This window comes from Notamacropus eugenii, chromosome 4, assembly GCF_028372415.1.
Source record: "Notamacropus eugenii isolate mMacEug1 chromosome 4, mMacEug1.pri_v2, whole genome shotgun sequence".
NCBI classification, from domain to species: Eukaryota; Metazoa; Chordata; class Mammalia; order Diprotodontia; family Macropodidae; genus Notamacropus; species Notamacropus eugenii.
Window position 1 is genome coordinate 75,176,835 of NC_092875.1, and position 27,226 is coordinate 75,204,060.

The 27,226-nt window shown below is 46.9% G+C and overlaps 2 protein-coding genes across 2 annotated transcripts in view; both read right to left on the reverse strand.

Moving 5' to 3' along the window:
• Window positions 1-250: 250 nt before the first annotated feature.
• Window positions 251-3,458, reverse strand: TNFSF14 (TNF superfamily member 14). Its single transcript, XM_072602032.1, has 4 exons — window positions 3,104-3,458; window positions 2,664-2,697; window positions 1,951-1,992; window positions 251-779 (listed from the first exon to the last, which is right to left on the reverse strand). The coding sequence occupies exons 1-4, from the start codon at window positions 3,341-3,343 to the stop codon at window positions 349-351; spliced, it is 747 nt and encodes a 248-aa protein (XP_072458133.1). The 5' UTR covers window positions 3,344-3,458; the 3' UTR covers window positions 251-348.
• A 2,344-nt stretch (window positions 3,459-5,802) lies between these two features.
• Window positions 5,803-27,226, reverse strand: part of C3 (complement C3) — a 35,567-nt gene continuing 14,143 nt past the window's right edge. Inside the window, exons 14-41 of the mRNA XM_072602031.1 lie at window positions 26,334-26,492; window positions 25,627-25,756; window positions 25,325-25,396; window positions 24,964-25,164; window positions 24,541-24,652; window positions 24,245-24,330; window positions 23,383-23,522; window positions 21,779-21,991; window positions 21,348-21,414; window positions 21,141-21,227; window positions 20,642-20,845; window positions 20,459-20,534; window positions 19,004-19,163; window positions 17,626-17,721; window positions 17,202-17,358; window positions 16,929-17,092; window positions 12,575-12,733; window positions 9,249-9,308; window positions 8,973-9,063; window positions 8,721-8,772; window positions 8,318-8,405; window positions 8,095-8,184; window positions 7,474-7,579; window positions 7,086-7,175; window positions 6,900-6,980; window positions 6,639-6,722; window positions 6,396-6,528; window positions 5,803-6,044 (exon numbers count right to left, since the gene is read on the reverse strand). Coding sequence (XP_072458132.1) covers window positions 5,903-6,044; window positions 6,396-6,528; window positions 6,639-6,722; window positions 6,900-6,980; window positions 7,086-7,175; window positions 7,474-7,579; window positions 8,095-8,184; window positions 8,318-8,405; window positions 8,721-8,772; window positions 8,973-9,063; window positions 9,249-9,308; window positions 12,575-12,733; window positions 16,929-17,092; window positions 17,202-17,358; window positions 17,626-17,721; window positions 19,004-19,163; window positions 20,459-20,534; window positions 20,642-20,845; window positions 21,141-21,227; window positions 21,348-21,414; window positions 21,779-21,991; window positions 23,383-23,522; window positions 24,245-24,330; window positions 24,541-24,652; window positions 24,964-25,164; window positions 25,325-25,396; window positions 25,627-25,756; window positions 26,334-26,492 — 3,300 coding nt within the window. The 3' untranslated portion in view covers window positions 5,803-5,902. The remainder of the gene's footprint in view (window positions 6,045-6,395; window positions 6,529-6,638; window positions 6,723-6,899; window positions 6,981-7,085; window positions 7,176-7,473; window positions 7,580-8,094; window positions 8,185-8,317; window positions 8,406-8,720; window positions 8,773-8,972; window positions 9,064-9,248; window positions 9,309-12,574; window positions 12,734-16,928; window positions 17,093-17,201; window positions 17,359-17,625; window positions 17,722-19,003; window positions 19,164-20,458; window positions 20,535-20,641; window positions 20,846-21,140; window positions 21,228-21,347; window positions 21,415-21,778; window positions 21,992-23,382; window positions 23,523-24,244; window positions 24,331-24,540; window positions 24,653-24,963; window positions 25,165-25,324; window positions 25,397-25,626; window positions 25,757-26,333; window positions 26,493-27,226) is intronic.

The window sequence follows — 27,226 nt, forward strand, 5'->3', positions numbered from 1 at the left end:
GCTGGTGCCCTGAATGGACAGACCAGTCATTTTTCTTACCATCTGCTCTGACTTCCATCTACTAACTCTCTGTGTAGTCTTGGAAGTAGCCCTGTATCCCCCAAGGTAATTGACTGGGCCAGGCCATCAGACATAGTTCATAAAATTGAAAGCTTGAAAGGATCCTTAGAGATCATGTAATATAATCTTTCCATCTTACAGATGGGAGAAACTAAGGCCCGGAGAGGCAATGACTTGCCTAAGGTCACACAGCTAGGATCACAGGATCATTGAATTTAGAGTTGGAAGAAAGCATAGAGATTATCTAATCCAAATCCCTTGTTGTGTAGATGGAAAAACTGAGGCATCTTAAACCATGAAGGCCCCAAAATAGGAACGGGTCCCATCCTTGACCCTGACCAGTCTCTCTTCTGGCACTCGGACAAAGACTTCCTCACCAGCCTCGATATGGACCACGCCGCCCAGGAAACTGCTGTCCCACCAGACCCTGGAGGAGGCCCCTGCCCAGCCACAGGAGGACCGACGGCTGACCAGCAGCTCTAGCTCCTCGGGGTATCGGGATGTGCGCTTGTAAAGTCCATGGGTGACAGGTCCACCAGTCATCGACCCTCCTGGGCATCCAACACCACCAAGCTGCACCTTTGAATAGATGTAATAGTAGCCAGGCCGGGTGAACACCAGTGATCCTGCTCGATAATCCAGGCCTCGAAGGAAAGCTAGGCCCAGTTGGGCCTCCCAGAGCAGTGGTCCACCCCTCATTGCCAGACTTGAGTTGGCCCCTGGAGAGACGAAAGAGAAAGAAAATCAGACACACACACACACACACACACACACACACACACACACACAGACAATAGAAAGACAGAGAGAAACAGGCAGGGAGACAACAGACAGAAAAAGAGATAAACAGAGACAGATAGAGACAGAGAGACAAGAGAGATGGAGACAGATAGCTAAAGAAAGGCAGAGAGACAACAGATGGAAAGAAAGATGAACATACATAAAGTGTAAGTGTATATGTGGGGGGAAAAAGAGCATGTTATATTCCCCTGGTAAGCAGAGCAGGCTACCCAGGCCCTCTTAGGTAGAAGAGTGGGAAAAGGCTGTGATTTGGAGTCTGAAGACTGAGATCAGAGTTCCAACCCCTCTCTCTGCCTCTGCCTGTGTTTGGAGTCAAGAGATTTCAAGTCATTTCTCAGATCTGGGCACTCAAACTAGATGATCTCGAGTCATTGCCAATACAGAGATTCTACGATACTAGGGAAGGGGAAGAAATCTAGAAAAATAGAAAGTACCAAGAAGGAATAAGGGATTGTGGGAGGTTTGGGGGAAGTTTGGGGGTTGGTTGGTTGGTTTTCGCCCTAGACTTGTGATTTCATCAGCATAGGAAATTTCTGGTGTGGAAATTATCTGTAATTGATGTAATCTGGAATTTATTAGGTACCCAGCAGTTAAGTGACTTACAGTCACAGAGCTACCATATTTCAGGGGTAGGTCTTGAACCCAGACTTTTCTGACAATAAGTCTGACCCCTGGTTATTGGTGCCACTATTAACCACCACATTGTGTCTCAAAGGATCAGGCATAGGATCACAAAATCTCAAGGTAGAAAGGACGTTAGAGGTCAACTAATGCAACTTTCTATTTCACAGTTGAGGAAACTGAGGCATAGAGGAAGGGAAATGACTTGCCCAAGGATCTCTTACTCCACATCCAGTGTTCTTTCCCCTACCCTGTAATGCTTATGGGCCTGCCTGGGGGATGTATCCATCCATATCCTTCAGTATGATCGACCTATCTCCCTATGTCTTTCCTATGGTCCTTAGCATTTCTGGAGCAAGTATGTGAGCCTAGGAACCTCTGGGGGCTTGTACTTAGTCCCACACACAGTCTAGGCCAGCTGTGACCACTTCTCTGCCCCTTCTGCCCTTTCTGCCCCCAGCTCCTTACCTGTGAGGTGAGCTGCTGGCTTGTTCTGATAGGATCTCCGCTCTAGGGAAGAGACAGAAGTCGGAAGTCAAAGACTGGGGCTACAGGTAAGCATCTAAACCTCTGGGCCTGCTCCTCTGGTGCTCAGTCCTTCCTTAGAACCCCATGGAATACTCCTTCTAATCCTCTCCCTTCTGGGGTCAAAACCAACCCCAAATCCTGAGGTCAGAGACCCTAACTCTAGAACTGGACAAGATTGCAGAGTCTTCTTTTTACAGATGAGGGAACCCAAGGAGATGAGACTGACTTGCCCACAACCACAGCAGAGCTGAGATTTGAACTCAGGTCATTAGACCCCAAATTCAGTTCCTGGACCTCAGCTCTGAGTAGGAATAAGGTATATTATCTCTTTACCACCCTGGCTGTCCCACACACCCCCAACTCCAACACACACTCATAACCCTGGGTTACGCAAACCCCATTGGGCAATAGTGTTCCTAGGCTTGGAGGGGGGAGGAAGGAGGAGTGCAGATGAAGAAGGGAAGCTGGAAGTGGGTGTGGGGGAGGGAGAAGAAAGACAGAAGTCAAGTTGGGAGGGGGGAGGATAGGCTGTAGCCTGAGAACCAGCCTAGGGCGTGACAGAAGCCAGGATGACACTTGTTTGATGAGCTTGGGTGACCCCTCCCTCTGGGCAGTGCTGACTCTCCTATCCCTGTCCCTTCCCTTAAACTTACCCTGAACCAGCTTCTCCAAGGAACCCTCCTCTTTCTGGAAAACAGAAATGCAGTGTGACTATGGAAACCACCAGGCAAGTGGCGGCTCACACACGTACACACACACACACATACACACACATACTTGCACACACACCCACACACATACACTCACACACATGCACATACCACACACACACACACACACACACTTGCACACACTCACCCACACACATACACTCACACCCATGCACATACCACACACACACACACACACACACTCACATGCACACACTCACCCACACACATACACTCACACCCATGCACATACCACACACACTCACTCACACACAGGCATGTACATATAAACATATGCATACAGTGGCACATACATGTTCATACAATCACACATTTGCTCACACAAGTACATACCCAGCCACACAAGCAGCTTGCTTACTCACCGGTAGCCGAAGACTGAGGGTCATAAGATCCCAATGGAAGCTCCATAGAAAATACCCTTCTATAGCTACCCCAGCCAATGCCAGTAGCAAGAGGAACCCCAGCGCCATCTGTGTTCTCTGGCATGTCCGTTGCCTGCTCCTTCTCTGCTGGGGGAAGGGCACATCTGTCTGTCCATCCACAATGAACACCGATGGATGAATCACTGGTTCTCTCATGGCTCTTCTGCTCTCTGGAACCATGGCTACTGAGTAAGTCTCCAGCTTGGGTACCTAGTCTTAATGCCCAAGAACCTGCCTGGGTTCAATTCTTAGGAAACTTGCTTGGCCTCCAAACTAGGAAAGGGCCAGCTCTAGTGCCCAAGTAGGTAAGGACCTGGGAAGTACCTTCTTAGAGGAAGCCTCTGATGGTTTTGCTGTCTGATGAATGCACTGATACGACCCTGGGGCTATAGGTTTTCAAGAGGAAACCAGCTGCTTACCACATGTGCTTTGGCTAGGCCTCCCTGACAGGTGGGCAGGCAAACGGAGGCTGTTCTGGTCGCAGCCTTCACCCCAAGAGCCTCTTGAAGCCACTCTGCCCCGCCCCGTTCCCCTTGCCTCCCCCTTCCTGCCCCAGTGGCTGGTGGGCGGGTAGGGCTGATGTACTCACACTTTCCTATTTTCCAAGACCATATGGAACCTGGGTGACCCCTCTCTGGGAAAACTGTTAAAGCATGTGTGCCCCAAAGGTCTGAGGGACACCAAAGAGGGGCCCAAAGGAAGCCAAGTGGTGGGGCTCATCAAGCAGCAAGTCTGAGGAGGAAGCAGGACTACCAAAGAATGTCTGAATGGTGAATGTAATCAGGGCAGAGGATTTAGAGATGAAAGGGACCTGAGAGCTCCTCAGGCAGCTGCGCTTGGCATCAAGGAGAGCTGGGCTCATTCCTGCCTCACATATTTACTAGCTGTGTAACGACCTTGGGTAAGTCATTGTCTCCCTAAAGGCCTTAGTTTCTTCATCTCTTAGATAAGTTGTATTAAATGATCTCAAGATCTTTCTAACTTTAAGTCTATCATTCTATGACCATCCCCCACTCTAGCCCCGAGACCCAGGATCTTTAGAGATCAGGATAAGAGGGATCTGAGTTGGTTGGAGGACTGAGGAGTAGTGATAGAATGTAGGCTCCATTACCAATTTCCATGGGTCAGACATGGACCTTTTCATGTGTGGTGACTATTTATTCAAGTTTGCGAGAACGTGGCAGGTGTGGGGTAGAGGGAAAGGAGATATAGATGTGGAAGAGGTAAGTGGGAAATGAGGGTTGCATATACAGGTTTTATTGATGATCTCCAAGTACATATTTCCTATCTTGGTTTAGAGACAATGTACAGCGGGCGTAGGGCAGCCAGGTGATGCTGTGGGTGGAGCACCAGGCCTGGAGTAAGAGAGACCCATCTTCCTGAGTTCAAAATCTGACCACAGACACTTATTAGCTGTATGACCCTGGGTAAGTCACTTTACCCTGTTTGCCTCAGTTTCTTCATCTATAAAATGAGCTGGAGAAGGAAATAGCAAATCATTCCCTTATCTCTACCAAGAAACTCCCCCAAAATGGAGTCATGAAGAGTTGGATAAACTGAACATGGAGGGAGATCCAAGGGTTCAATGCCTAAAGCCCTGAAGGCCTTGGGGTTGGGGATATGGGTTGTGGGGGTTACTGTCCCTCCAAAGTCCCCCAGGGACCTTAGAGTTTTTGTGTTCAGCCCCATATTCCTTCTACCCCTGACCCAAGGCCAGAGTTGAACCCCAAATCACAAAACCCCCAAATCAAAGGTGTTTCCTGGACCATCTGGCTGTGGACCTGGATACCTGAGGGTTCTAATTGCCCTGTCCCTCACCCATCCACCCCCCTTCCCTCCTCAAAGGATCCTCTATGGGATATGTGTCTTTTCAGGAAACATTTATTAATCACCTGCTGCATACAGGGCTACATGATTGCTGCTGAGGAAGTCTGAAGGGCTTGATAAGGAGTGGGAATAGGTGGGTGGGTGCTGAGAGTGTTTTTCTCTGAGCAGTCATCCTCTTGTTTCTATGACCCCTCTTATCCCTGCCTGTTACTTCCTGTCCAGACCAACCCTCCCTACCTTCTCTGAGTCAGCCACACCACCAGGAAAAGTGGGGGATGAGGGATGATAGAAGGGTTCACATTCTCACTCTGCTTTGTTACCCATTACTTGAATAAGCCCTTTCCTCCCTCTCAAGGCCTATTTTCTAATCTGTAAAATGGGACCAGATAGTCTCTTAGGGTACTTCTAGTTCTGACATGACAATCCTCCAGGACCAGGATAGAAAGATGGAGCCTAGTCCCCAAGCCAAACCAACACCTTGGGATGTAAATAAGTATTTGGCCTTCTTGATAATGATAATCCCAACACCCCACATTATACTAGCACTTGGGGATTCTCTGATTATTATTCACCATTCAGACAGAGATTATTACCCTCATTTCTATAGATCAAGAAACTGAGGATGAGAGTGCTGAAGGGACTTGCTCAGGGGCACACTGGGATTTGAACCTGCCTGCCACCTCCCACTCTGGCAATGTCTCCATACATGGTGCTCCCTTGTGCTCTCTCCTCCTCCCCAGCCCCCTGGGCTGGAGTTCTGTTCTCTGATTCCCCAAGGATCTCCAAGCACCACACTAGGTGAATTCATTAAATCCTTGAAGAAGAGTCTTTATTTAGAAATACAGTGAGACCTGGCTAAGGCCAGGGCTGGGTCATCATTTGGTTCCATGGGGGGCTCAGGTTGCAGCCAGGTTAGTTGGGGCAGCCGAAGGAGATCATGCCTTCAGAAAAGATCTCCAGATCCTCACACAGTTTCTGGTACTCTTCATCCTGACACTCGTCTTCTTGTGGCCACAACTCTACCCAAGTGTCCTTGCCAATGATGTAATTAAGCCTGGGGGCACAGAGAGGCACACTTAGAAGCTCCTGGACCGGGGAGTAGATGGAGTGAGCCAGTAGGGAGAAGAGGGGAACAAGGAAACCAGGAAGGGGGATAGTTGGAATGACTTGGGCTAAAGAGGAGAGACAGAATGCAATGAAATCTGGTGAACCAGATGGAACAGGGAGATGGTCAGAGAAACCCAGGGTAAGCAGGGGGAGAAGGCGGTGGTAAATAGAATAACCCAAAGAAGGAATACACAGAATGACTCAGACTGGGCAAGGAGTGAGTGGGGTGATCTGGACCAGGTAGGGAGATGGAGAAAAGAACTTTGACTGGGGGAAATGGATGGACCCTGGCTCTTACTCTTTCATTTTCCATAGGTCAGACGAAATGCCCCAGATTAGATAATCCTTGCCCTCCTTTAGCAATAAGGCATCCCGGCACTTCACATGACTGATGAAGGTTCGAATCTTGCCTTGAGTATTCTCATCTGAGCCTGAGGAGAAGGGTGGGGAACACAACATGAGGAAAGAATAGCTTTGGGAGGGGGGAGTCACAGGAAAAGGTCTGAGGGTCTGGGCATGGGACATGGACAGGGCCACTCACCAGATTTAATGACCTGTTTGATGAGCATCTGGTATTCATCATAGCTGTCAGACTGCTTGATCTTGTCCACCTTGACCTTATATACTGAGGGCAGAGACCAGAGGGGTCAAGGTGAGGCAGGAGCACAGATACACACACAGATAGGTGTGCCACATACGTGTACATGGGTACAGAGAGATAGGTTTAGTCAGATACTGAGATTCAGAAACACATAGAAGGAATTCAAGGAATTCACGGGATCAGTCACTTAATTACACCCACCATAGTCCACTCCAGGCTCACAGGCCTCCTCGATTCTCTGTTGCCTTGAAAGCTTCTCCTCTCTGTGAAGGAAGCAGTTCTCTGCGGGGAAGAGGGAGAGGAGACAGATTCAGCAGCTGGCCAGGAGAGGGCTCAAATCCCCAAACCATGCCATGTCCAGCAGCCCTCAGCTGACTTGGCACTCACCCTCAGCACAGCGGCACACATCTTTGTGGCAGATTTTATTGAGCAGACCACCTTCTTTAGTTGTGTGGTAGAACTTGATGCAACTTTCCTCTGGGGAGGGAGAAGAGGAGAATGAGAAATAAGGATCAGAGGCTTCAGTCCTGAGACTTCAAAGCTCAGGGACATGAACTGAGAGTAAGACCCAGGGCCCACCTGTCTACCCTAGCCCTTGAACCTGAGACCCTTGGGCCCAAACTTCAGACTCTCACATCTTCAATGCTCAGATGTGTTCCCAGACTCTCAGAACTCAGCATGCCACAATTCAGACCAGGAGGTCCTCAAGATTTTGCTTCCTGCTCCATGTTCCCATTTTCCCTTCCCTAGCCCCCAAGACAGAGGACTCACTGACCCAAGTTGTAGTAGGAGTAGACTTTGACAGACCCAGGCTGGATGAGTCCCACTTCGAAGTATTTGTGGATCTTGAAGCTCAAGCACTCCTCTTCCTGGTTAGAAATCTGAGAGGAGGAATAAAAGGGAGGAATGGGTGTTCATGGAGACCAAGGCGGGGGTCAAAGGGAGACAAAGATAAATTGTGAAGAAGACGGGGAGGGAGAGAAGAGAAGGAAAGTCATAGTGATGAGTAACAGAGAGAATGAGAGGAGTCTAGAGATGGGTTAAAAAGGAGGTGGGGTAGAAGGTAGAAGGGAGAGGGAGGGAAGGAGAGAGAAAGAGAGGCAAGGAGGGAGGGAGAGAAGGAAGGGGAAGGACAGAGGGAAAGAAAAAGGAAAGGAGAGAGAAAGAAATGGAGGGAGGGAAAGAAAGAGGGAGGTGGAGTGACAGAAGGAAAGAAAGAGAGAGAGAGAGAAAGAAAAAGGAAGGGAGAGAGAGGAAGAAAGAGAGGGAGGGAAGGAGGAAGAGAGGGAAGGAGGCAAACCTGTCAGAGAAGGGAAAAAAGAGGGACAGGGAACAGAATCTGGACTGGGAATGGGAAAATGGAACATAAGGGGCAAGGAGTTGGTTTACTGCTTACCTTGTCCAGGTAAATTATGAGAGTATTCTTGTCAGACACAGCCTGTCCCAGCTCATATTTGGAGATGTATCTGTCCTTGCCCTTGGTCAGCTTGGGGGGGAAGGGGTGAGAGGCAAAGATACTCTTCTCAGGACTTCAGTCCTTCCCCCCAGTCAGCCCTGTCCTTGACTCTTCCCCAGCTCTATTTCACCTGCATCCTGACCTCCTTCCCCAGTTTTCTTACCAAACTGAGGTCTTTTGTGTCTGGGGAAAAGCCAGTCATCATAGAAATATCCAGAATTGACATAGTAGCATCAGTTTTTCCTCGGTACCTGCATGGGGCAGAACCAAAGGGTCCCAGGGGGATCAGAGCAGGGGCAGAGGGCCTGGAAGTTAGCCCAGGATTGTGGTTTTGGCCTTTAGCTATAGCAGGCAGCTGTTGGAGACAGGTTAGATTTACAAGATACTCTGTCCTGGAGGACTTTGAAATGAGTGAATAGGAGAGGGCTGAAGAAGGTGGAAGGGAGGGAAAGGAATATTGGTAATGGGAGTGACCCAAGACCCAATCTGGGCCCTTCCTCTAGGCAAGGGTGGGGAGATGATTCCCAGTGGCCTTCACTCTCCTGGACCTGCTGGCATCCACTCACCTAGTGCAGATATCAAGGAACATGCTGTCCTTGGCATCCTCAGGCACCCTTTCTGAAAACAGATGGGAGAGAACATGTGAGAGTAAGAACTCCTGTTCTGGGTCCCCATTCCAGTGGGGAGAGGGCATTAGGGGAGGGGGTCATCAGAATTGGGGTAAGAGCTGGCGAAAGGGATCAGAGCCAGGATTTGGGAGAGAAGAAAGGAAAGATATTAGGATTCTGGGTCTAGGAAGGGGGAGGAGGGCACCTTACCAACTGCTGAGACTGGTCGAGTGGACACCCTCAGGTCAAACATCTTACATGTTATACTATCTTTTAACTTGGCATTATACACTGTCACAACCTGAGAGTGGGAGAGGGGAGGTCAGAGTGGACCAGAGCATGAACAGGCAAAATACATTCTTAGAGTAAGAGGGTTGGAGGGTCAGGACTGGGGCTGGGATTAGCGGCCAGGTTTGGGTAAAGGTTGGGGGAGACTAGGAATGGGAGCTCAGGCTGGGCTTAGATCAGGGGCTGGAGCCTTCTCACCGATAATGTGCCTTGTCCTTTTCCTCTGGCCTTTACAATCATGTCTTCATTTGTCTTGGTCTATAGGAAGGAGAATTCAATTCCATATGCAATTATTAAACTCCAAGTGCAGGACATTTTACTAGGCATTGGGGATACAAGAATTGAAATATGATAATCTCTACCTTTTGGGAACTCAACATTGGGGAAAATCAACATGGACACAGATAAATATGAAAAATATACAAAATAAATACAAATGAATTTTGGGAAAGGGCAGGGCAGAACTAACAAATGGGTGAATGGAGAGAGGCCTCTAAGAGGAGGTGAGATTTAGTCAATAAACATTTATTAAGCACCTACTATGCAAAAGGCACTGTGCTAAACTCTGGGGATATAAAAAGAGACAAAAGATAATCCCTGTCCTCAAGGAATTTATAAACTAATAGGGAACATAATATGCAAACAAATGTACATGAAGTAAGCTATCCAGGATAAATAACAAGTAATTAATGAGGGAAGGCATGGAATTAAGAGGAGTTAAGGAAGGCAAGTGAGCGTCACTAATGTGTCATGATCAGACCTGTGTTTTAGGAATATCAGTTTGGCAGTTGTGTGCAGGATGGGTTGGCAAGGGGAGAGAACAGAAACAGGGAGACTATTGTAATAGTCCCAGGTTAAAGGTGACAAAGGCCTGAGATAAGGTGGTGTCTATGTGAGTGGAGAGAAGGGGACAAATGGAAGAGATTTTGCACAGGGAGAATTGATAAGATTTGGCCACCAATTTGGATATAGGAGTTCAAGGAGAAGGAAGAGACCAGAATGACTTAGAAGTTGAGAACCTGAGTGACTAGAAGGACAATGGTATCCTCCAGAGAAACAGAGGAGTTAGAAGAAAGAGGAAGGTTAGGAAGAAAGATCATTAGTTCTGTTTTAGAGATGTTGAGCTTGAGTGGTCTACGGAACATTGAGGTGAAGAGATCCATTAGGCCGTTGGTGATATGAGATGGGAGTTCAGTAGAAGCATAGGCTGGATCTGTAGATCTGGGTGCCACTGATGGAGAGCTAACCGTTGAAACCATGGGAAATGATGAGATTAACATGACATAGAAAAGAGGACAGGACCTAGCACAGAGCCTTGGGGTATATCCATCCATGAGGGGTAGAACACAGATAATGATTCTGCAAAGGAGACAGGTAAGAAGAAAACCATGACAGGGCAGTGTCATGGAAATCCAGAGGAAACTGTATTCAGGAGAAGGGAGTGGCCAGCAGTGTCAAAGGCTGCAGAAAGGTAAAAAAAAAAAAAAAATAGGAGAACTGAGAAAAGTCCATTGGATTTAATAACAGAAAGATCTCTGGTGACCTTGGAGGGATCATTTCGGTTGAGTTTCCAGATTTCAGGTTGAGAATTAAGTGTAATATGAGGAAGTAGAGTCAACAAGTATGGAAAGCTTTTTTTTTCTAGGAGTACATCTATAAAATGGCTGAGAGAAAAGAATATCACTTAAGGGGATGTTAGGATCACATGAAAATTTTATGAAGTTGAGGGGGAAGGCCTGGCATGTTTATAGGCAGCAGGAAAGGAGCTGGTGGATAAGGAGAGATGGGAGACAATCAAAGGGGCAAATTCCCAAAGGAGATGGAAGAGGATGGAGTATAGAACACAAAGGAAAGGGATTGGTCTTGGGGAAGAACCTTGTCATTTCTTCTTCAGAGATCGTTGCAAAGAATGACAGCATGGGGGATGATGATAAGGTAATCCGAGGTACAGAATTAGAGGGAAACATTTGTTTTTGGTTGAGCATGAAACAAGGTTTGCTGCTGTGAGTGAGGAGCAGCATAGGAGACTTGAGGAAGGAAGAGAAGGTTTGGAACAAAAGCTGTGGGGATTGTAGTAGAGTCAGTAGAAGGTTTGGTGTGTGCCAATGAGGACCCAATTGTGACTGGATAACATAAATCTGTTGTGAACGAGTCAGCATAGTCATGGATTCTAGCAAGTTCAGCACCATAAGAATAGAAGCAAAGAAGGCAAATAGTAGAATAGAGGGTTGGATTTGGAATGTAGTGGGTAGTCACAGGACACGGACAAGGGATTCAAAGGGAGAGGCCAGCGTAAAGTTGACCATGTAGTAAACTATATGGGAGAGATTTCAAAGTAGGGCAGTAGGACCAGAATCTAGAGCCTAGGCAATCAGGGAGGGAGAGAGTGACTGGAGCAGGGGTAGGGAACCCGAGGCCTTGAAACCACATGTAGCCTTAAGACCACAGGTTCCCCACCCCTGGACTGGAGGTGGCAGTGGGAACAGAGAACAAATTTGGGAGGTGGGAGAGATGGGCAGATATGAAGTTATGGTTAGGGAGGAATCTGAGAGTTTGAGATCATGAAGGTAGACCATTTTGGGGTGATGGTGAAATGGTAGATATGAGCATTCCTATGTCTGGCTGAGGTGGAGTGAAAGTTCACATCATGAGAGTGGAGGAGGCACACAGATGAGGAAGCAAGGGTGTTCAAAGGGATATCAGTGTGTATCCTGAAACCTGCTAGTACAAGGGCAGGGGCTAGGGCAGAGAAGACTAGAATGTCTTCAGGAAGGACACAGAATGACCTGGAGGCCTGAAGATCATTGCCCTAGGATCTGAATACAATGTGGAAGTCTTCAAGGAGGAGAGGTTGCTGAATGGTGGTGGTAGGGGGAGTCTAGAGGAGGCAGTGATAAACAAGAAACACACCTACTCCTCATCCTGACCCAAGGTACTGGAGTGAGTATGGGCAGAACTGGCTAGGGTGACCAGGAATGCAGCGTCTTCTGGAGGAGGTCATCTTTTCATGATTGTAGGAAGATGAAAAGAACATGAGAGAGAGGAGAAGGGAAGGGAGGGGAAGGCAGGGCAGGGAGGAAAGGAGAGAGAAGAGGAAAGGGGAGGAAAGAAGAGGGGAGGAGAAAGGAGGAGAGGGGAGGAGAGTGGGGAGAAAAGGGTAGGAATATAAGGAGGAAAAAAAGGATAAAGAAGGAAGAGATAGAGAAGGAAAGAAGGTAAAGAGCTAGAAGAAAAGAGAAAGAGAACAAAAGGAGAAGAGATAGTAAAGGTGAAATCTCTCCCCATGATTAGCACCTTTCTTCATTTTACAGAGAGGCTTGGGGTTGGGAGGAGGTGTCAGGCAGAAGTTCCTAAGCTCCCTTTCACTGTAATTCTATCTCCCTCATCTTGTCCTTCTCCCAGAGGAAGAAGAAAGGTGACCCCACTTCAGTAGGATGGAGTGAAGTTGGACCTAAGCATGGGATTCCCCTTTATCTGGAGCCCAGTGGCTACAGTGAGTAGGGCACAGACAGGGAGTGCCTTACCTCAGCTGACCGCAACAAGCTGGCAGATTCGTAACTGATGCGATAGTTGAGGGCTGAGCTCCTACTGGGTAGGTGAACAGAAATATCCAAGTTTAGTTCTTGGTGATCTGGCACCTCCTGCTGGTACTGGGCCAGAGCCTGGAACACCATGAAGGTAGCCTAGAATACAACCAGGGAGGGGAAAAAAGAGAGCAACATAAGAGAGTCCAGAAAACCCAGAACACAATAGAGGTGACTTAGAACCCACCCAGAGGGGAAAAAAGTCAGTCATACCAGGGGTCAGAATACCATTGACATGACCTAGAATCTAACCAGGAAAGAATGAGAGGGTCACAAGACATCTGAGAATATCAATAAGACAGCCTAGAACCCATGACAATGAGCCTGTGTCAGAGCCCAGAGCATTATCAAAGTAATCTAGGACAGAATCTTCCATTGGAATTAGCCATTTGCTTCACTCTTGTTTGAAAAAGAAGTCCCAAGATTACACATCCACTAAGTAGTTAGTCAGTCTTTGCTTAAAGACCTCCAAGGAGGAGGAGGCCTCTACCTCCCAAGGCAGCCCATTCTACCTTAGTATAGCACTAAGGAAATTGTTCCTGATATCGAGCCTAAGTTGACCTCTTTTAAGCTTCTACCCATCGCTTCTAGTCTGGGACCAAACAGACCCTATTAAATTCCTTTTCCAGATTAGAGATCTCCAAGTACTTGAAGATAGTTATCGTGTTTTCCCAAGGCTTTGCTTTTTTTGTGTTCAACAATCCCACTTCTTTCAACAGAACCTCATATGATATGTACTTGAGGCCCTTCACCATCTCGGTTGTGTTCTTTTGGATGCTCTCCAGCTCAGCATTCCTAAAACATGGCATCTAGCTCTCAGCGCAGTACTCCAGCTGTGGTCTGACCAGAGCTGAAAACATTACTTCCTGTATATATTCCTAGAAACTTCACTCCTTAATTTAACTAAGGTAACCTAGAACTAGGAGCTGCTGGAGCCAGCTCATGCCCGCTTTTGAGAGCAGATTGTTAAATTTTCATTGTGAACATTTGTACCTCGGAAACCAACAAATGCTTCAAATCAGTGCTTTATTTCTTGTTTGGTTGATTGTCTAGATGTAGGAAAGTCATGGAGAAATGGATAATAATATAAATTAAATTTAAGTGTGTCCTATGTGCATCTTTTCCCTTGGAGAGCTGGTTGTTAAACATTTGTCTTACTTAGAGCTTGCCCATAGAGGAAAGAGAGAGGGCCACAACAGAGTTGGAAATACAAACAACCAAGGTGACCTAGAACTTCTACGAAGGAAAGAGAATTGTATGAGATCCTAGAACACCATCAAGGGGACATGAAATACACCCAGAGAGTGGTCACCTTGATACTTCTCTTTCAAGAAGGCTTAGAACCTATGAAGGGAGAGAAGGGTTCTGCCAGAGTCTAAAAAAACCATTAAAACCCATCCAAAACCAAAAATCAAACCAAATCACCTCACAGATTAAGACAAAATGAAAACAAAGGCGAAGAAACAATATCATCAAAGTATCCTGGAATCCAGCAGGGAAAGAAACACAAAATACGATTGTGGAGCCTAGAACATCAGCAAGAACTTTTAGAACCCACTTAAGAAATCAAAATTGCCTTTTGATTCAAGGATTTAAGATAACTCCAAAAGACTCATGATGGAAAATGCCAGCCACATCCAGAAAAAAACCTGTGGAATCTGAATGCAGATCAAAGCATTTTATATAAGGAATATACAAATAACAGCATTTTATTTGTTCTCTCTTTTTGGTTTGTTCTTTCTGGTGGTTTTTATCCCATTGATTCTAATTCTTCTTTACAAGATAACGAGAGTGAAATAGATTTAAAATGAATGTAGAGTCTTTACCAAGTTACATGCTGTCTTAGGGATGGGAGGAGGAGAGAGAAGAGGAAAAAATGTGGAACACAAAATCTTATGGAAGTGAATGTTGAAAACTAAAAATTAATTAATTAATTTAAAAAAATTTTTTTAAAGCTGGAAGACACCATTGAAAGCTTAAAAAGAAATCAAAGTTGCCTTCGAGCCCTCCCACATTCTGGCCCTGTGTCAAGAGCTAAAACAAAGTGTGGGGCTGAAGGCAATCCCAGCATCTCCCTTCTCAATCTGCCCTGCCCTGCTGAGGAAGCCCCAGCTGTTCCTCACCCCTCTCCCTGGGGCCAACAGGAAAAGCTGTGCATCCCCCTCTGTAGGGGAAAGGGAGCTCAAAGGCTGAGAGGTGAAGGAGGGAAACACCTGAGGTTAATATGCAGGACTTCCAGAGTGGAGTCAAGTGACCTGGTCCTGGCCTTGGTTGTGCCACTAATTTGCTAATTCTCTGTGTGATTCCCCTTTCCTGGTCTTAATTTATCAATCTGTGAAAGAAAGTGGTAGGTAATCTCTGAGTTTTGACATTCTCTAGTCTATGTACCAATATCTCCTCTGAGAGACTGAATGCCACAGTGGATAGAAATAAGGGACTCCTAGGTTTGAATCTTGTCTCTGATATATACTGAGTGATCACAGGGAAGGCACTTAGTCTCTCGCTCCAGCCAACCCCATCACCTCCAAGAACAAATATACAATTCTCTGTGTGGTATTCAAAGCCCTGCATAGCCAGGTTCCCACCGCCATCAATTTCCTGTCTTCTTATTCCTTACGTTCCATTTGCCCTCCTTGCCTTCCACTCTTTGATGACACAGGCCTCCTTGCTCTTTCTCTAACAAAGACAATCCATCCCCCAACTCTAGGTTTTTTCTCCTGATTTTCCCCCTTGCCTAGAACACTGTCTCTCCCCAAATCCACCTTCTGGCTTCCTTCAAATCCCAGCTAAAATTCCAGCTTCTATAGGAAGGCTTTGCTGGTGTACTTTAATTCTATTGCTTTCCCTCAACTGCTTATCTCCAATTTCTCCAATGGGGCAGCTAGGTGGTATAGTAGATAGAGCACCAGGTCTAGAGTCAGGAAGATCTGAACAAGAAGATCACTTCCTAGCTGTGTGACCCTGAGCAAGTCACTTGACCCCTATTTGCCTCAGTTCCTCATCTGTAAAATGGTGACACACTGGAGAAGGAAATGGCAAACCATTTCAGTATCTTTGCCAAGGAAAACAATGATGGACTTCTGTCCATGGGGTCAGGTAGAATCGGACACAACTGAACAACAACAACAAATTTATCGTGTCTATAGCTCATTTATAGAGTTGTTTACATGTTGTGTCTCCACCATCAGACTGTGAAAACTCCTTGAAAGCAGAAACTGTCCTCTGTGTTTCTTTGCAACCCCAGTATTTAGTGTAGCACCTGGCACATAGCAGGCACTTAATAAACGTTTACTGACTGACTGCTCGGCAAATCTCCAAGACTATAAATTATAGGTGAATTTATGATAAGCATTGGTCGAGGAAATTCCCACAAAAGGAGTTCCTTATTCCTGTAGAATCGTAGAGCTCGACGCCCCTTCCCCCCAAAAAAATCCCTTCCAGCTTTGACATTCCTTGTTCTAAGGACCAACCCAGAGCTGATGTTGTATGCCGCAAGGACCACTCTGGCTCTGACATTCTGTGCTCTAAGGACCTCGGACATTCTACATGCTGAAGTTTCAGTTCTGGCGTTCATGTTGGGTGGGGCAGTACCTGTGCAAGCACATATTAGGCACCTAATAAATGTGTGCCCCCCCCCAAAACTTGGGGTCTTAGAGTTACATAATTCTGATACTTCAAAGTATTTGGTCTGCTGTTAATAATAATATCACAAATAAGAAACGCTGCATATGAGATTACAAGTAATCATAATGCTATTGATCAATTATAGGGAGGCATGGCATAGGGGATAGAGAGCCAGTTACAAAGTCAGGAAGAACCGAGTCCAAGACTAGCTTCTAACTAGCAATGTGAAGCTGAAAAAGTGTCAATTTCTCAGGGCTCTAGCAATGCCCTGAGACTATAAATTGCAGACTAGGTGCCAATCTGTATTGGTAAGAGGGAGTTTTCTCACTTGGAGTTCCCTCTACCAATAGAAAAAACCATAAGTCCAAGGCTCATGCTTATATTATGATTGTTTTCTATGTTATGCAGTTCTCTAAGACTCCGCTTTTGATGCATAGACAGAGGGAAGGGGCTGACCTCTCAGCGGATGGGATGGTTACTACAACCAATGCTATTCAGGACTCAGGATGAAAGGGGTGTCGGGGTATTGGCGCCATGCCATGTCTGCACAGACAGCCTATGAACACTTCCTCTAGGAAGGCCACTGGGGAACTCTGTGTGTGTGTGTATGTGTGTGTGTGCGTGTGTGTGTGTGTGTGTGTATGTGCCCACCAGGCCTGGCCCCACTTACCTGGGTGGACCCATAACCACCTCCATAGTATCTCTGCTCATTGAGCCATCGAACTACATCAGGGATTGTGTCAAAGTCTTTCAGTTTCAGCAGGGCCAGAAGGGCATAGGATGTGGCTTCCACATTGTACAGATGCTGGCCTTTCTCCTGCCAACTTTTGCCATCTGTGGGGGAAAGAGAGCTCAGACAGGCTGACTGGATCTCCTGAGCCTGGGGACTTCCCTGGGTCACCTTCTTTGTCCCTCCTTCCCTACTCCAGAAGGACTTGCTCACCCGCGGCTGCGCTCAGGAACTTTTCTATTTTGGGCTCATCGAGCCTCTCCAGCAGACTCAAGGCATAGCCAGCCATGGCTATGGTATAGGATCGAGTCACGGCCTGGTATTTAAGGTCCAGGAAGTCTCCTGCTTTGTTGATACTGCCTTCCAGACTCTGTGAGAAGAAGACCCCAACCCTGTTCAGGCCAGCACTATTGGGCACTTGCACAGCCTCCTCCCCTGTCAGGTACCACAGACCACCTAGCATGCCTTCTGGTCCGCAAAGGCCATCTTTTATTCCCCAGGGACCAGAGAGGAGTTTGAGGCAGCAATGAATGTTGGGACACAGATCGTAAGCCTAAAGAAACATTGAGGCTTTGGAAGTTTGGGGGTTTGGGGAGAGTCTAAGGCAAGGGAGAAGGATTGGTGCACAGTCACTTACATTGACTTGGCCTGCACAGATGTCTTTTGCTTCATGCAGAGCAATGAGTACAAAGGCTGTGAGTGAGACATCAGCTTCCCCACCCCTGAAGCCACCCTGAGGGGAGAAAAGACCAGTCAAACTGAGTTTGAGTCTTCTCAGCTCTAAACTCCCATTTCTCCTAGAAAGTCTCAGTACTTCCTGGATGAGACTTTCTGATCCATCAGACTAAGAACTTTCTGAGAGCAAAAGCTGTGTCCTCCCTCAGACTAGGGGCTGATACTAACAGATGAGGGTCACGAACAATGGGGAGCTGACCGAGTGGGGGTATCTGATCAGAGGAGATGATACCGGGTCCAACCTCTGCTACCCCAGGCTGCTGTATACTGCAGCTCATGATGCCCACCCCTACTCCCCACGCCTACCCAGAGCAAGGCTTTTCCCACTACGAATGCCTCCATTCCTCTGGCCTCCTCCTTCAATTGATGAGTTCCTCCCCAGAACCTCTGATTTGAGGAAACATCCACTCCAGTCATGCTAATTTCCCATCCAGATCAGTCCATGCATGACCTCCATAAGCCACCTTGCCTTCCCCTCTCCTACAGTTTTCAGCTCCCTTTTATGTGTGATCTTCCCCCACTAGGACTGAGGGAAAGAACCTTTTTTGTTATTTTTTTTTTTTTTGCTCTTGATTCCATTCCCAATATTTAGCACAGTGCCTGGAGCATGGTAAGTCTTTAGGAAATGCCCTGTCAATCTATTATATGTCTATCTTATCTGCCTACTTATCTGTCTACTGCTATCTATCATCTGTATTTATCAATCCAGCTATCCATCTCCCTATCAGTTTAATATCTGTCTCTTTTATCTACTCTATATAATCTGTCTGCCCTACACTCTCCACATGTATCAATCATCGCTTTATCTCCTTGCCCAGCTATCTATCTATCTAGTGATCTATCACTCTATTATCTATATAGCTAGCTATCTAGACATCTGTCCATCTGTTCTACTTATAGCTATCCACCCCTCTATCTAGTGTCGATCTCACTTTTCTCTACCTCTTTCTATCTTACTCTATCTACATCTGTTATCGGCCTCTCTGTTTTACCTATATCTATCTTCTGTCATTTCTTCCCCCTCCTTCTCCATCTCTCTCTCTCCCCCTTTCCTCCCTCCTCCTCCTCCTCTCCCTCTCTCTTTGTCTTCCTCCTCCTCCTCTCTCTCCTCTTCCTCCTTCTTTTCTCTGTCTTTCTCTCTCTTTCCACCCCCCTCCCTCTTTCCTCCACTCTTCCTCTCCCCCGCCTTCCCCCAGCGGAGAATCTAACTTTCCTTTCATTGCTACCTTAACACATCCCCTCTTCCTCCAACCTCCTTAGGTAGAAGGTAGGGGCCTTACAATCATCTCCTGGTGGATCACTGGACCATCTTCCTGGAACATTCCATCTGGTCTCTGCTTGTCCAGGATGAGCCATTTGACTGCACCACAGAGGACCTGGGCATCAATTGCTATGAGGTTGGTGGCCATGGAGAATACCTTTACAACGTAGGCTGTCAGCCTGGGAGATAAGGCCATGATGTCATCTCAACATGTCAACTTTCTCCTTACAGAGAGTTCCTTTGGTCTAATCTGCCTTCTAGAGAGGGTAAAACTGAGACCCAGGGAGGTGTACAGAGCCGGTGAGCGGCAGTCAGGATTTGAACCCAGGTATTCTGACTATAGTCATCAGGGTATACTAGAAAGAACACTGCACTTGGGTCAAAAGGCCTGGATTCAGGTGCCAGTTCTGCTACTGGCTGTGTGGCTTTGAGCACATCATGTGAGCTCTCTGAGCCTGTTTCTTCATCTGTAAAATGAAAGCATTGGATGAGATGATCTCAAAGTGCCCTTTCAGTTCTATTATCTAAGTCCCTGACATCATCTCTAATATTCTCTGTTCTAAGATCTCTTCCAGCTCTGATATCTTGTGTCCTAAGGACACTCATATCTCTGACATTCTGTCTTCTAAGGCCCTTCCCAGCTCTGACATCTTCTGTTCTATGACCCTTCCCAGATTTGACATTTTATGTTCTAAGGCCCTTCCCAGCTCTGACATCCTCTGTTCTAAGGGCCCTCCCTGCTCTGACATCCTCTGTTCTATGACCCTTCCCAGATTTGACATTTTATGTTCTAAAGGCCTTCCCAGCTCTGACATCCTCTGTTCTAAGGGCCTTCCCAGCTTTGACATTCTCTGTTCTAAGGGCCCTCTCAGATTTAACATTCTGTGTTCTAAGATCCTCTCAGCTCTGATATTCATTTGGAGGTCTTTGCTCTCAATCTTAGGCACCAGAAGGGTACTGAAAAGTTCACTGGATTTGGGGTTCAAATACCAGCTCTGGGAGTCTGCTATTTATCATCTCTAGTTATCTATCCAGCCATCCATCTCAGGTAAGTCACTTGACCTCTCTGTCCCTCAGTTTCCTTATTTGTAAAATGGAGGTAAGAAGATTTATACCATTTAATTCCCAAAGATATAGGCAAGTGTTTTATCCACATAAAGTGTTCCATATAAGACTATTATTATAATTGCTATTATATAATGTGCTGTTATACAGTGCTGTTACTATAATCCCTTATGTCACTCCCCTTCTCTAGCCTCAGTGTCTTTCTTTATAATATGAGAGGGATGGACTCTATGGGCCCTTTCTACCATAACAGCCTATAAATTTCTAAATCCTATGCTCTCTACATTGGACAATGATAGCTAGCTCTCCTTACCAAGCAGTTGGGCTTGTATCCCCCCACTTGTATTTCAGTGCCACAGTGGTCTGGGAGAGGGAAGGAGACTGCCCTGAAGGTCCATCCCAGGCTTACCATGTGCTGGATGGTCGGTTTAGAAAGGCAGCATAGGAGAAGTCTGGCTTCTTAAAGGCCAGCTGTTGTGCATACCCTGAGGGGAGGGAAAGCAGAGATGGTTTGGTCAGAAAGGAAACATGAGGTCATGGAAGGAGGATCTGGGAGAGACCAGGGATCAGTTAGGGAGTCAGGGGACCTCACCCTTCTTGATAAGTTCTAGGGCTTCCAACCGCTTTTCCACCCCAAACTTATCCCACTGATCCGTGGCATCAAGATAGTGGATAGCGATAATGGTGGGAGTCATTCCAATCATGTTCTGCTCGCCACAGCCTGATGGCGTCACAATCAGGTGCTTCAGCTTGGTACCATCTATGGCATCCTCCACCATCTGGGCCACAGGCGTTCCTGGAGACACGGTTGAGACCCATCAGAAGCTCCTTCAAGGGCAGGACCTTGGCCACTGAGGCTCCCTTCTCCTTTATCCCATAACCCAATATCTAAAACTGTACGGAAGGAAGGAAGGAAGGAAGGAAGGAAGGAAGGAAGGAAGGAAGGAAGGAAGGAAGGAAGGAAGGAAGGAAGGGAGGGAGGGAGGGAAGAAAGGGAGGGAGGGAGGGAAGAAAGGAGGGAGGGAGGGAGGAAGAGAGACCAGGAGATGTTTCCCCCAGGGGAGACATGAGGAATCTTTGGACACTGTTACCTTGAATTCGGATACTAGTTTCTGATTCGGTGCCAGGGACAATGTCGCTGATGTCTGCTGCAGGAACGTCTTCTCTCTGCTCTCCATCTGACAGAGGGGTTAGAAGGTGGGGAGATCACGGAATGTCCTCTCTCTAGTTCCCTTACTCTCCTCCCCCCTGCAGTCTCACTCAATTTTCCCCACCTGCCCTCCCAAACCCCAACTTACTGTGGCCAAGTTTCACTGGGTCCAGGGTGCGAGTGGTCACGGCCTTTGACACTTTCATCCCTTCAGGCTTTGTGGGGGGTAGTAGGGAGGAGATAGCTGTCATCCCGAGAATGGGCTTTCTTTCCCATTTTGGGGACAATTGTCTGGTTCCAGAGGACTTGGCGTGGGGGATTCTAGGGTCCTACAGTTCTTGTATTTGAAGGTTCTTGGACTCTAAAATTCACATAATCTAAGGTTCTGGAGTCTGAGTCAGCTTCAGAGGTTTTTGGATCCTGCAGTCCTGAGAGGTTAGAATTCCATGGGTTCTAAGATCCTCCAGTTCTGAGCATCTAAGATTCTCAAGGTTTTCTCTAACAGAGGGACCCATCTAAGGTGGGCTCCAAGGGAGTGGACAGGTAAAGGGAGACAAGGCCAGCTCCCCCACAACTTACCACAACCTTCAACTTCTTTTTGACACCATCACTGACAAACTGGTTGTAGACAGCAGCTTTGACTTCGACGTCATGGTTGCCAATTTTCAGGGGCACGATGACAAAAGGTACAGCTAAAGAAGACTTGGCTTCGATGTTTACTATTTGTTGGTAGCGCTTCTTGGAGGTGGCAGCGCTACAGATGAAGGCATTATAGAGCAGCTCCACACGGACCTGGTGAGATGGGAAGAGGCACCTCAGAATGACACTACCCTCCTCCAAGGCATGTTCTTACTGTCCCCTGCCCTGCTCAAGAAACTTGCATGGCTCTTGATGTTCTCTGAACCTGGTTTCAAATCTTATCCCTGATACTTACTAACTGTGTGACCTTGGAGAAGCCACTTCTGCTGCCTACATATGTTCCTCCTCTGTGAAATGAGGAGATATAGAAGATTGCTAAGGTTCCTTCTATCTGTGACATTCAGTGCTCCAGCGTCAAAGAGTCAGAGAAACTTAGCATTGGAAAGAATCTCAGAGGGCACCTAGCCCAATAACACGACCTGTACCTGAACAATCATCCCCACCATACTATCCCCACTAAGTATTCTATTTGTTGAAGTCTTTGCTTAAAAATCTCCAGGAAACACTTTGCACAAGTGCCAGATACATAGTAGGTGCTTAATAAATACTCATTTATGACACACTGAATACATACTGACTGAGGGAGAACTCCCTCCCCATTAAGATTTCACTTTGGGGTAAATATTAAGAAGCTTGACTTTACATCAAGCCCAAATAGACACCTCTGCAAATTCCATTCAAGGTCAGGTGACACATGGAATAGAGTCCTGGACCCACAGTCAGGAAAATCTAAGTTTATATCCTGCCTCAGATACTTACTAACTGTGTGACCCTGGGCAAGTCACTTAACCCTATTTTCCTCAGTTTCCTCATCTGTAAAAATGAGCTGGAGAAGGAAATGGCAAACCACTCCAGTATCTTTGCCAAGAGGATCCCAAATGGGGTCATGAAGAGTTGGACGCAACTAAAAAGTGGCTGAATTGTTATGATTAGTCCTCATTTTGCCTATGGGACCAACCAGAATAAGTCCAAGCATTCTATATGATTGTTCTGCAGATTCTTGGAAGTAGCAATCATTTCCTCCCTAAATCTTTTCTTCCAGATTAAACAACCCCAGTTCTTTCAACCAATCCTCAGATGGTCTATCCTTTGGACCCTTCACCTGTCCTGATTGCTTTCTCCTGGATTTACACACACAGCTGTGACATTCTATTTTCCCAAAGTCTCTCTGATATTCTCTGTCTTTTGTTTTAAGACCTCACCCCTCTCTGCTATTTTGTGATATTGCTCCTATCTCCACCCCTACCCCCACCTCCTCCCTGAAAGATCTGGCACACTTTATTAGGAAATGGGGGCAGGGGGAGAGCAGTGGGTAGGCTCAATGAAGTCTCATTCAAATCAGTCGTCTATTGATGAAGAAGCTCATATTCTTCTCCCTCCAACTTGAGGGACAGGAACAAGCAATGGTGAGGTCGGGGGTAGGGGTAGGAAGAGGAGTGAGGGTGGGGAGGGAGATCCAGACAGGGTCATCTAGGGCCTCTTACCTTGAGTGGGTTCTCTCCATAGTTGTACAGAATGGCTCGAATCTCCACCTGTTCATTGCGTACCACTGAGTAGGGCAGGCGAAGGTCGATGAAGAAATCTTGCATCACGGTGATCTCATATGGGTCGGCCACACAGATCCCTGCCCAAGTGGGGAACAGAAGCAGCTGACTAAAGAGGCAGCTGGTGGGGGGGAGCCCTGGCCCAAGAGTTGCTAGCTCACCCTATGTCCTTGAATCAATCCATCAACCATCAACAAGTATGTATTAAACACCTGCTATGTGCCAAGCACTGTGCTGGGCATTGGCAATGCAAATGTAAAGAATGTAACAATCCTTATTCCCAAGGACTTTATAGTTATATGTATGCATGTGTGTGTGTATGTGTATGTAGTCTATGTATATATGCATATAGATGCATTCATTATATGAATACACATATACATTGTATGTGCACATACTATTATGCATTATGCACATATAGTATACACACATTTACTATATGTACACATTTATACATGTATGTTTGTACACATATGTACACATACCCACATATGTATATAAACACGTGTGTAGGTGCATACTTCCATATACAATATCTATTCACAAGGACTTTATAGTTGTGTCAATGTCTGTATGTATAGCTAGATACACACATGTACACATTCATGATATGCATGTACACAGTGCACTGTATCTATATACACTGCACACACTATATGTATAGTTCATATGCATTTACTGTATAGGAATACATTTATACAAGTGTATGTTTGTGCACACACACACATGTACCATGTACGCATATTCCTTTCCCTACCCCCAACCCCGCTTACCACCTTTTCTCTCTCAGTCCTAGCCTCACCTTTGGTGTCTGACAGACTGACAGCCAGAATCTCCCAGGTCGTGATGGAATCTTTGAGGAACACGGTGTGGGTCTTTGTAGAGATCCTGGTGGGAGGAAAAGAGGGAGAAGGAAGAAGAAAGGACTTAGGGGACTGGGTGCTGTCTCCAGGGCATGCTGGAGGCCTGAAGCCTGAGGGAAGAGCCTTGGCATCATCTAGCCAGAAGGAAATGAAATGGGATCAGAGTGATGATGTGAGGGTTGTGAACAGGGCTAGGTCTCGGGGTCAGGGCCATCACAGCGTGTCTCAGACTTACCCATGTTTGTCCGGCTTCTCCGTCAGTCGCTCCACAGTCCACAGCCAGCTCTCCGGAAACTGGCTTCTGGAGATAATGTCTTCTTCGGGCATAAAGTTCTCATCTAGATCACCTTGGGAGGTAGGGAAGGATGTGGTCATGGGGTCAGAGCAACAGGCTTTGCTTCACGCTGGGCCCCTGACCTACTGTCTACCCAAACCTCCCCACTCATGCTGGGGACCTGGACCTGGGCCTCCCCCTCAATTCTGAGCCCCAGGGCTGTATCTCCCCCTTAGTCTGGGGCCTAGGGGCCATGTCTTCCTAGGCTGAAGCCAGATCTCCTCCAATAGCCCAGGCCCCATCTCCCCATATCTCTGACAATTCATTCTTATACTTCCCATGACCCACTTCCATGTGGCCCTCCGCAGGCACAGAAACACTTACTTCGGGACAAGTTGAGGACATTTTCTCTGTGCTTCTCCAGACGAACCTTGGTGATGTATTTACAGCAGTCCAGGAAGGCTTTGACACATTCCTCTTTGTCTAAAATGTACTTTGTCCTCCTTTCACAGGAGTAGCCCATGGGGTTCAGCTGCATGCCATCCTCACAGCAAGTCCTCAACTCTTTATCCTTATACTGGCCAGCTGTAAGAGCCCCACCCAAGACCCTCAGTCTCTTTTAGGGTCATCCCAGAAATCAGGCAAGATGTGGTTTGAGCTTCCCTTCCACTGAGAGGGACTACTACGGGGTAAGGGAGGGGTCTTCCTGCTGGCAGTGTCTGCCTGATGGGCCCTATCCCCTCACCTTTGTCACTCCTTATCTCTGTAAGCTGGACAGAGCGGCGCCGACGCTTGGCTAGCTGTGGGCACTCAGGGTCTGCAAGTGGAGGAGAGATAAGGAATAAGGGAGAACACAAGATAATCTGGGTGGATTTTGTTGGATCCCCATCTCTCTGCTCCTTGCTCCCTCACCAGCCAGTATCAGGTCCTCAAGGGACGTTTCACTGTGACTTCCCTCTTGGACAAGCCCTATTTTTACTCCCTCCAGACCTTTTACTCTCTCAGGACATTGCTTACACACACTCTCCTCCCTCCCCCAAGCCTCACCAGTCCGCTGGGCTGTCTGAAGTTTCTTGTTGGTCTCGAGAGCAAGCCCAGCATCTGTGAACACTCCAGCATAGTTCTGTCCACTGCCTGGAGTACAGCCAATGTCTCCTCTCTCCACGGTGTCCCAGACCTGGAGGCAGAGAGAAGTCCAGGCAAGAGCTGAGTGAGGGGCTGGAAATCACTGAGGGGCATGACAAATCAATGAGGTGGGGAAGGAAGCTCTGTGAGGGATGAAGTGGGTTCAGTGAGGATGATGATGATAATAATAACTGCATTTATATGGCATCTACTATGTGCTCGGCTAAGCACTTTACAAATATCCCCATCAATACTCACAACTCTAGGAGGTAAGTGCTTTTATTGTTCTCATTTTACAGTTGAGGAAGCTGAGACAAACAAAGGTTAAGTGACTTGCCCAGGGTCATACTGGTAGGAAGTATATGAAGTCAGATTTTAACTCGGGGTCTTTCTGATTCCAGATCCAGTGTTCTATCTACTGCACCAACTAGCTGGGCTTAGTAAGGGGGATGAAGGAAACTTTGAGGGATGGAGGGGATTCATTGAGGAAAATGGAAGAGGTTCAATGAGGGAGATGGAGAGGTTTGAGTGAGAGGACTGGAGAGGGGTTCAGTTGGAGATGGAGGGGGTTCAGTTGGAGATGGAGGAGGTTCAGTGAGGGGATGTTTCTGCTAAAATCCCAGGCCTACCTTGCTCTGTGTCAGTTTATTCTTCTTGTTCAGAACAAACACCCCCTTGTCCACAGCCACAAGCCCCACAAGGGCTCCAGCATCACCCTCAATCTTCAATGTGGCCTGTTTCCCAGGTTGGTGTGTTCTCTCTGCATTCCCTGCTCCTTTTACCACCAGCTAGGAGGCAGAGAGGAAAATTCAGTCATACTTGGAGGTATGGAAATGGACATGTCCAGGTCCCTTCCTCAGCAGAGAGCCAAGGAGAAGGTGGAATTACATCCAGCTGGTCCTTGGAGACCTCTGAAGATGGGGAATTCACAAGTTCTGGAGGAGGCCCTTTGAACTTTTGAATAGAAACCAAATCAGACATAAACATAGAAAGAGGCAAAAGGGCGGAGACAGAATGAAAGGATAAACAGACAAGAATAGCAGGAGAGAGAGAAAGAGAGAAAAGTAGAGAGAATGGGAGAGAGATGAGGACAGAGATGAAAAATAGAGAGAGTCAAGATTGGATAGACAGAGATAAGAGAAAAACATACAAAGTAGAGACAAAAATAGAGAAAGAGACTTGACAAAAAGAGATAGAGACTTTAGGAAAGAAAAACACAGAAAGGCACATTTTCCCCCAATTTTCCTGTATTTCTTTGACCAATCTCTCCTTTGCCCTACTTACACCTATCTTTTATTATACTTATCTGTGTAGCAATTCTACCCTATCAATACAATTGGAACTCCTTAAAGGCAGGAACAATACTCTATTTTAGTTTTCATTTCCTGCTATCAGAACAGGGCCAGTCACATAGTGGGATCACAGGATCAAAGGTGTAGAGATGAAAGGTGCCTCTGGGACCATTTAATCTAACCCACTCATTTTTCAGCAGAGAAAACTAAGGCCCAGCTAGGTTCACTGA